This window comes from Aspergillus glaucus, assembly GCF_001890805.1.
Source record: "Aspergillus glaucus CBS 516.65 unplaced genomic scaffold ASPGLscaffold_5, whole genome shotgun sequence".
In the NCBI taxonomy this organism is placed as follows: Eukaryota; Fungi; Ascomycota; class Eurotiomycetes; order Eurotiales; family Aspergillaceae; genus Aspergillus; species Aspergillus glaucus.
The window spans coordinates 839,632-848,153 of record NW_019170457.1 but is presented as its reverse complement, the minus strand read 5'-3'; the positions used below and the strand labels follow the sequence as shown (position 1 = coordinate 848,153).

At 47.9% G+C, this 8,522-nt stretch overlaps 3 protein-coding genes across 3 annotated transcripts; 1 reads left to right on the top strand and 2 right to left on the bottom strand.

Moving 5' to 3' along the window:
* Window positions 1-2,486: 2,486 nt before the first annotated feature.
* On the top strand, window positions 2,487-3,698 carry ASPGLDRAFT_23807 (uncharacterized protein; the record flags this gene model as incomplete). The annotated part of the gene is made up of 3 exons (XM_022543330.1): window positions 2,487-2,947; window positions 3,011-3,412; window positions 3,485-3,698. The coding sequence occupies 3 exons, from the start codon at window positions 2,487-2,489 to the stop codon at window positions 3,696-3,698; spliced, it is 1,077 nt and encodes a 358-aa protein (XP_022403325.1).
* A 553-nt stretch (window positions 3,699-4,251) lies between these two features.
* Window positions 4,252-5,012, bottom strand: ASPGLDRAFT_23806 (60S ribosomal protein uL11; the record flags this gene model as incomplete). Its single annotated transcript, XM_022543329.1, has 5 exons — window positions 4,252-4,265; window positions 4,321-4,645; window positions 4,722-4,842; window positions 4,916-4,949; window positions 5,009-5,012. The coding sequence occupies 5 exons, from the start codon at window positions 5,010-5,012 to the stop codon at window positions 4,252-4,254; spliced, it is 498 nt and encodes a 165-aa protein (XP_022403324.1).
* A 215-nt stretch (window positions 5,013-5,227) lies between these two features.
* On the bottom strand, window positions 5,228-8,233 carry sec23 (GTPase-activating protein SEC23). Its single transcript, XM_022546034.1, has 7 exons — window positions 7,955-8,233; window positions 7,765-7,895; window positions 7,403-7,697; window positions 6,869-7,342; window positions 5,713-6,810; window positions 5,460-5,653; window positions 5,228-5,406 (listed from the first exon to the last, which is right to left on the bottom strand). The coding sequence occupies exons 1-7, from the start codon at window positions 8,045-8,047 to the stop codon at window positions 5,382-5,384; spliced, it is 2,310 nt and encodes a 769-aa protein (XP_022403323.1). The 5' UTR covers window positions 8,048-8,233; the 3' UTR covers window positions 5,228-5,381.
* Window positions 8,234-8,522: the final 289 nt, after the last annotated feature.

The window sequence follows — 8,522 nt, the reverse complement described above, 5'->3', positions numbered from 1 at the left end:
TCGACAGATGGTAGGAGATCACGTGACTTCTCCTTTGAATATCAGCTAGGATCCTTGTCCCCTTCTGCATTTCCATCATAACATATCATCCAATGATTCTGCCTTGACTCCCCGCATAGTCACGTGAGACTGGTGTGGCTAGGTCTGTAACAGGTAGGAAGCAAAGGATATATAAGGACACTCATTCATGTACTTAGTTTAGTTCTTTGTGATTGTTCTCATCAATCAAGCATTGGTTACCTTTCTAGTTCAGACTCATCAGCACTAAAACCAACAGCTAAGTATACATACTTAGTTGGCCTTGTTTCTCTACTTTGTTACCTTTATCAGACTTACTTGTTACGGAGCCTGGCTGGGGCGATATACCAAGCGGCGCACTACGACATAGACCCTAGGGGTCTAACCGATATAATGACGACGAAGGACACTCAGGTGAGTGCCCCCAACTGAGACTTAGCTAACTAGAACCCTAGGTTACGATACGAGAGAAGCCAGGTTGTGACAGCTGAGTCCTGCGCTGCCAATGGCCCTGCTTGTTTGTTAACATGAGATCACAGGATGTCCAATGTCAACTGAGCCTGCTTGGAGGTCTGCTGTTGCCATGTGCTTTTCAGCCTGGAATATGTGTCTGAATCACATCAGTCAGTACACACTTAGACACCCCCAGAAGCCTTGCTTACCTGCAACTATATTGGCATTGAACTTGGCAGTGATGTATGATCCTCCACTATGCTCTGCGTCTAAAAGGTTGACAGTTATACATATGTTCAACTGTTCAACTGTTCAACTTCCTCGCTTTTCTCGCTGTAATTGGGTTCAATTTCTCGGATTTGTCTGCTGTATTGGGCGTGTTCTATTCATGTAACTACAGTAATTTACTGTGCATTACCTGTAATGTTAATACTAATGTAATATAACGCACTGTCATACTGTGACTAGTCTGTATCTATGTACGTAATAAAACAAGTCTATTTCAGATCCTTACATGACATGTGTACAGAGTACAGTATTTGTACTGCTTGGTATCTTCTGGATACCTGCCAGCTTCTCTAAGCTAATGCGGACATGGCTTCAGTTCTAGGACATTGCTTCTACTGTCACGGAGCATGAACGCCCATACTCTTGACATCTACTATGGTCTTCATAGACAAACATCTCCTTAAGAAACCTTAAACTGACCTGAATCCTCTTTAGCTGGTACTACAGTCAAGTAATGGACTCCCTTTCCTGTCTACAGCAGTATGTTTGTTTAGCCAATTTGAGTATCCAGCACCCAGCCAGTTGTTCTTCTCCATTATTCCTATCGTTCCTTCTATATAAACTGATGATGAATTCTATGAACGTAGGCCTCCTAGCATTTCTTATTTTATTCAGTATCATATTTTACATATGCATTGAGACTAAAGATCAGTGCTTTCATTTATAAGGCTCATTATGACGACTCAATGCTTCAGCGCCGCCTCAGTGGCTGATATCATATTCTCACAGGGACTGCACATTCAATATTGCTTGTTTCAGGGGGTCCACCATTTGCATCAAGATTAACATCATGAATTCTGAGTGACCTGCAATAGCAGGAGTGCAAACTGAATCATCTTTGCAACACCTCTCTGTTCTTTCGCGGCAGCTCTATAGAATTAGTCGGACTGGGGTAGTTTCTTTTTTGTGATCAGATATAAGTAACCACCGTCAACAATGTCGTGGCTTGGCGAAATATCTTAAGATATGTATGTGGACGTCCACTCGCGGAGCTTTTCTCTGCTTTTGAAGCCGAGCTTCTGCTCTTTGAGTATTTTCTCAAAGGCTGTCCTTTGTCTAACAAGCTAATTCGATTGAATTGTTGATATCCATGCCCTGTAACAAAAGAGGACACACAGCAGGAGGTCACCAACCCATATTGGAATGACAAAGCTTTCGACTTTTGCTGGATTGATGTCTTGCCAGTTCAAATGGTCAGCAGCCAACGATCCACAGACTTCAGGAGTCTTGTATAGCAACCAGGAGAAGAGCGAGGAGGGGAGCGAGGAGGTAGATTAGAAAACATGACCCCTAAGCCTACTTCAGCTCAAAGGTAAATCTCACATAAAATGACAGGGTGAATAATTTAGACTAACAGTGTGATCAGTCTCAAGTAATAACCTTGACTGGCTATGGTTGAACGTAAAGTATTTTCCTTTTCTTTCGGAGGAATTGCTGGCTATCTTGCCAAAAATGCTCTAAAGTAACCACCACTCCATTCAATATTATCTGCAATATCTTCAACATCATTCTATACTGCAAATCAAGAAGAGCATCGTCTTCTCTAGCATCATCAAGACCCTCCAAAACAACCAGCCAAGATATGATTCATAGCCTCGCGAGGCTGTGCCCCCGCGCAAGACTCGTATAACACCCTCCCACCCTCTGCCGCTATTCAAGATTTCAAGAAAACCGACCATGCAAAAAAAAAAAAAAAAAAAAAAAAAAAAAAAAAATTCACAATTACCATGTCCGGTCTCGAAGCCGCCGCCGTCGCAGCCAGCATCCTCCAAATCGCCGAAATAGGCATCAAACTCTCCATCAACCTCTACAACTTCTACCACAAGGTCAAAAGCGCAGATCAGAGCCTCCGGGCTCTTTCAAGCGATATCGCCCTGACATGCAATGTCCTACAACAATTAGGAAGTACCCTCAAACAAGACGACGAAGCCAAACTATGTTCTCCGCAGGCTCTGAGTACCGCCAAAGACGTGCTGGACGAGTGTAAGCGGGTATTCCAGCAGATTGACGATGCGATCAGAGAGTCGAATGTGGCTTCGGGGATGAGTCGGCTAGAGCGCGCTGTTAGGAAAGTTGCGTTTGTGTTGAAGGGTCCGGAATTGGATGTGCTTCATGGGAACTTGGGGAGTCTGAAGGCGACGATGGTTCTTATGCTTAATGTCGTTATGTATGCGGGGCAGATTCGGAGGTGAGTTTTTTTACTACAACTATGCGTCAAATGGACTCTGCGATGGTTAATGACCGGTCACAGTCGATCCGAAGCAACCGCTCTGAAAGACCAGCAGGGCCGGATCAAAGACCTCATGCTAGATCAACGCGAGAATGAGATCAGGATCAGATACCTCGAGATCGCCCAAGCTCGAAGCGAGATGGAAGATGGAACGATCACAGCGACACGAGCTGATTCGGTGGTCGATAATGCCTCTATTTTTACTGCTCCGGTTCATAGTCCAAAAGCCGAGATGAGAGAGTATTATCGCTTGATCAAGACTATATTATCCGATATCGACGCCTGCAAAGTTCATTTTGAACGACATCGCTACCGCAGAATCAGGGATGGAGTTTGGATGCTACACATGGAAGAGAATGACACTTTCGATGCTAGTTTGGTTCAATCGCTTAAGCCAAACTTTCCTGATCTTATTCCTGGTGGGTACGTATTTCTGTTTCTTCTCTGAAATTCGGTTGCGCGACGATGGAGAAAGACAATGCTGATTATGTACAGAAATCGACATATGCCTGAACTGGATCTTTCGGGGGAGATTGCTCGCCAAGCTCGTGAAGTAGTAAGAGCCATGAGTCACGCGGAAATATTACCACGCCGACGTCTCAGGAGACCGAAAATCAAGATCAAAAAAGATCAGAAAGATCCGCTTGGCGCAGAAATGAAGTCGTTGGTTATGGAATGGACGACTTTGGATAATGAAGAACTTCGGTAGACGTTCTACGATAGGAGCAAAAGACTTGGAGGACAAGACATTCAAAATAATCCAATGATATTTCACTAACTACAAGCTTACAATCTACCAAAGTATGTTGACCGAAAACATGGACCACTGTAACCACAAGGACAAGCAAGCTTGCCACAGAGGTTACCGCGGTGAGTAGCGGGTCGAAGATTTATCTTCTTTGCGAAAAATAAGCCTATACCACATGAAGGTCCAATCCAGGCCCGAAGGCGGGAAGGGACGGTAAGGGCCAGAGTGTGCAAAGGTTGGAACTGGGGAACTTTGTCTCCGACATGGTTCAACTTGCATGGGGCAGCAAGGAAACCATGAGAACAGTATGGAAATATGGATCTGGGACGGGGAAAGAAAAGAAAACGCGCCTGGCATTATTGTATCGGGAATCTGGAAGGTCATGACTTCGTAAAAACAACTTTTTGGTATCTCGTGTTTTGTGAAGGCAATGTTCATATTCTTCGTAACTAGCACTGCGAGCAGCCGGAAAGCATGCCATCACAAACCAGACGAAAGACCGCCGTTAATTAATTTACTCGGAGGGGACTGTAACCAATTAGCACGACATCCATATAAACCACACAAAACAACCAAAACATACTGTCAATCTCGCCAGCCTTGACGTCGTCAGAGACGTCCTTGGGGCTGCGGCCGTCAATACGGCAACCGACCGAGAAAGCGGTACCGAGGATCTCAAGGACGGTACCACGGAGCTCCTTGGCCAAAGAACGGTGGCGCATGATGCGGGCGATCTCGATGATGTCGTCGAGAGGGACCGACTTGGTGTGCTTGATGTTCTTCTCCTTCTTACGGTCACGAGGGGGCTCCTTGAGGGCCTTGATGACCAGAGAGGAAGCGGAGGGCACAACGGAGATGGCGGCCTGACGGTTCTGGATGGTGAGACGGACGGTCACACGGAGACCCTTCTGTAAAGCACGAAGAGAGCATATTAGTCTTCGTTCGTTTGGGTGTCGCGTTGCGATCGGATATTGGCATCCTTACCCAGTCACCAGTGTTTTTGGCGATATCTTCACCGATCTTCTTGGGGGACAGACCGAGAGGACCGATCTTGGGAGCCAGAGCGGACTGGGCTCCGACCTCACCACCAGTCACACGCAGGTGACTAAAGAATTGTTAGAAACAATTTTCTTTCAAAAAAAGACGCGACTCAATCTGACAGGGAATTTTCAACTTACATGATCTTCACCTCATTGGGGTCAAACTTGGGAGCTGCCCGGAGGTTACATGTCAGTCGCCAGCCATTATGATGCCAAGGAGATGATACTTACGCATGGCGAGTGCGAAAGGTCGTCAATCGTCCTTGTTTTTGTTGGTCGGGTTGGTATGCACGAGGAAAGAAAAGAAGACCGTCGGAGCTCGAAAAAGTTGGCGGATATTTAACTGTCTCCGCACCTCCACTAAGCGAGATCCCAATGCGGAATAGCCGCTAGGGTACAGACGCAGTCACGTGATATCGAATTGCCAAATTAGGACATGAAATGGGAATCGTTTGTAAACCGTTGATTTTACTCGAGTACTAGTTGCTATATCGCGAAACAAGAAATTAAAGAAAAGACTTAAATCACCGCTAAGAATACAAGCGACCGGAGAACCGATATTAGACCGCCCTTTACCTTCGTGATGGCCATTACTTCTTCACATCTAGCTGGTTCCAGACACCGCGAGTCTATCAGAACATTAGCATGAATCGCATTGCGCCAGGATCAACAAGTAACTTACTTCATCAAATGGTCCATGAAGGTTTGCAAGGAGACATCGTCTGTGAAGATGGTCTGCGATGTCATACCCCCGCCGTAACCTCCAGTGGTGTGTGTGGTGGACGGGTTGAGCTTGGACAGAAGGAAACGTGCTTGAGAACCACCAGCATCACAAACAATGAAACGGGGCAATGGGAAACGATCGGCAATAAGTTCCTGCAGAAATAAACTGATTAGCCTGTGACCGTAGAACTGGGAAACAATTGGGAACATACCCTTGCGTCTTCCTTAGGTTGATCGAGAAGAACCTTCAGGTTCTCATAGCCCTCCTGTTCGTGGTACCCAGCCTTCCTCCATTCTGCAATTGTTTCACCGTGGAAGATGAGAATGTGGAAGAAGGTATCGAGGAGGAGGATGTGGGCAGGTTGGATAGAAGCAGAGTCCAGAAGAACCGGCTGGCTGCCCTCATGCTCCAAGGAGTACGAGTCCAGCGTGGGCTGGATCATAATGAGGGAATCGCCGGCATCTTCGTGGTTGATAACGTGTCTGTAGAATGCCGTCTCATCGGGTGAGTTGTTAAACACTTGCAAGAACTGACTTCTGCGGAGATGGAACATAAATTGAGGGTATAGGGTGAAGTTCTTCTCCAACCGGAATGATGTCGGGTCGTCTTTCCGGTAGTCTGCGAAGCGGGAGCACAGTCTGATGAGCATACGGTCAACCCATCTGAGCACGTCGGGGCCATCGTCGACCTCTGCCTTGAAGACGGCAATACGGGCCATAAGCACGGCAGCAGCCTCTTGGTCGAAAGATTGTGCCAGTGTCGGGTCACCGGCAGGACCACTCAAAGTCCGTGCAACGGTCGTAACTCTAAGGTGATAGTTTCCAGCGGCATTTTGATAGTAGGTGAGGAACTGCATCATCCCCCGCTGAGGGCTCTGTTGCACAGCAGCAGGTCCACCTTGGTTCGCAATTTCGAAATAGATACCGTAACTGGAAGCCGGGTCGATTCCACACATCTTCCACGCGCATGTGTTACCAATTCCGCATTCTGTCTCGCCCACGGAACTCGACTTCTTGTTCAAAGAAACAGCATGACCAATGAGACCGGTAACCTTGAGTTCCTTGGTGGTGACCACTTCGAGGGCGGCGTTGAATCCCATCAATAAGTTCTCGTTGGCATCCTTGTCAAACACCCGGACAAATGATTGCCTGAACTGTGATGATGTGAAGCTGTCCGTGAGGAGCATGTGACCACCCGTGTAGTTAGAAAGGTTCTTCATTTCCAAAAGACCAACTTGGTCAAGACATCCGGCGAAAATGTCGACAACATGGCCGTTGTTCGCAGCGCGCTTTGCAAGGCTGTCGTAGAACTGTAACAATCAGTCAGTATGACATGATGATATCGTCTGAGGTCAAACCAAACCGTACCTTAACAGCCTTCTTATAGTACTTGATGTTATCCCGGTCAATGTCGTGGTGAGATCGAATGGGTTCCTTCAATTCAGGGCCAACAACGTTTCCGGGGCCTTCAGTCGCGGCACCACTAGTGAACAGCATAACACGACCACCGGTGTTCTGGAAGGACGTCTCGAGCAAGCTCACCGCAACGCTGAGAGCAACACCGGTACATCTAAGAGGACGCTTGTCGTTCGGAACGGGGAATGGGTCACGCTGAAGCTGCTCGAGGATGTTGGTGATTTGGAATTCGGCCTGTTGGATCGGAAGGAGGAATCGCGCCGCGGGGCCAAGAGGAGGACGGGCTGGTTGCACGGGCATGTTGGGGCGCACTCCAGGGGCAGCCAACCCGAGCATCTCCTGAACCTGCTTTGCCGCATAGTCTTTGCTTCCCCGGAACACGTAGGATTTAGCACATTCGGTGTAGCCGAGTTCGTGAATTTGCGCCTAACCCCGAGTCAACATATCACTCTCACAACAGGGGTGTCCAAGATAAGCCAATCCTACCATTGTACCATAGGTGATCAATCCAACCAGCGCATTTGCGGGCAGCAAGGACAAGCTCATAATTAGCGAGTCCTTCAGGGCCTTCAAGCTGTCATCCTCTTGGCAAGTATCAACGACGTATACAAAGATCGGGGGTGCAGGAGCCGGGCGCGCCAGTTGGTACTCGATCGTCGTGCTCGATGGGTGAAGCTCCGGGGGAATCGCTGTCTCCGTGATATCCTTATAATGGGGAGGAAGAGGGTTGCGACTAAGGCAGAACGGACAGATCCAAATGCGGGCTCGAACGTCGACATTGCTATTGATTGCCTCGGTCGTCAGTCAAAGGACAGGGAACCAGTCGCGGGGGACACAGCAGCACATACGCATAAGGGTTGAGAACAGCCCGACAGGGCGATTTACAGGTCACCGGTTCATATTGTAGCAATGGAGTGTCGGTCTTCTCCTTCAGAGGCGTATAGACGGCACCAATGGGGACAACTAATCGGGATGCTTCCTAAAGTAGGACTCAGTAAACAAGACCGCCAAACAGCCATTATACATCCAGGCACGAACCATGCGAGAGCTGGGGAAGGTATTCCAGCTCAGTCTAATGCCATCGCGCTCCTCAATATCGCTCCATTGGTCCTTCAACGCCTCAAACTCCATGCTGCCGGTTGATGGGCGTGTAACTGCGGTGATAAGAGGGGGGAACTGTTGTTCGAATGGGGTCGAGTTAAAGGAGAGATTTCGTTCACTCCGTGCAATTTATTATTCAAAAGTCTGTCAATTTAGCATAATCCTGTGTCAATACAGGCAACGCCAGCAGCTATAGTCCAGAGACTGAGCGTAGAATCCAGGGTGTACTCTATGTTGTGGGTGAACCTCCGCCGTGGCATAAGGCCAGGTTGCAGCGTCTTTGGTTGCTATGCTCGGCCGCACCACTAGCGCCGCGGGCATTTAAATTTCGGCATTTCTTCCGCCAATTTTCTTCTTTCTTCATATTCTTCACAAAATATATCAACGCCGACACACCTTACATATAACGCTTCAGTCAAGTACCCCATGGTGAAGTTGTTTGTCTGTCGGACGAAGAGAGACTCACCCGACGCTGGGCACCTGGGTTGGAAAGGTCGTTTTGATC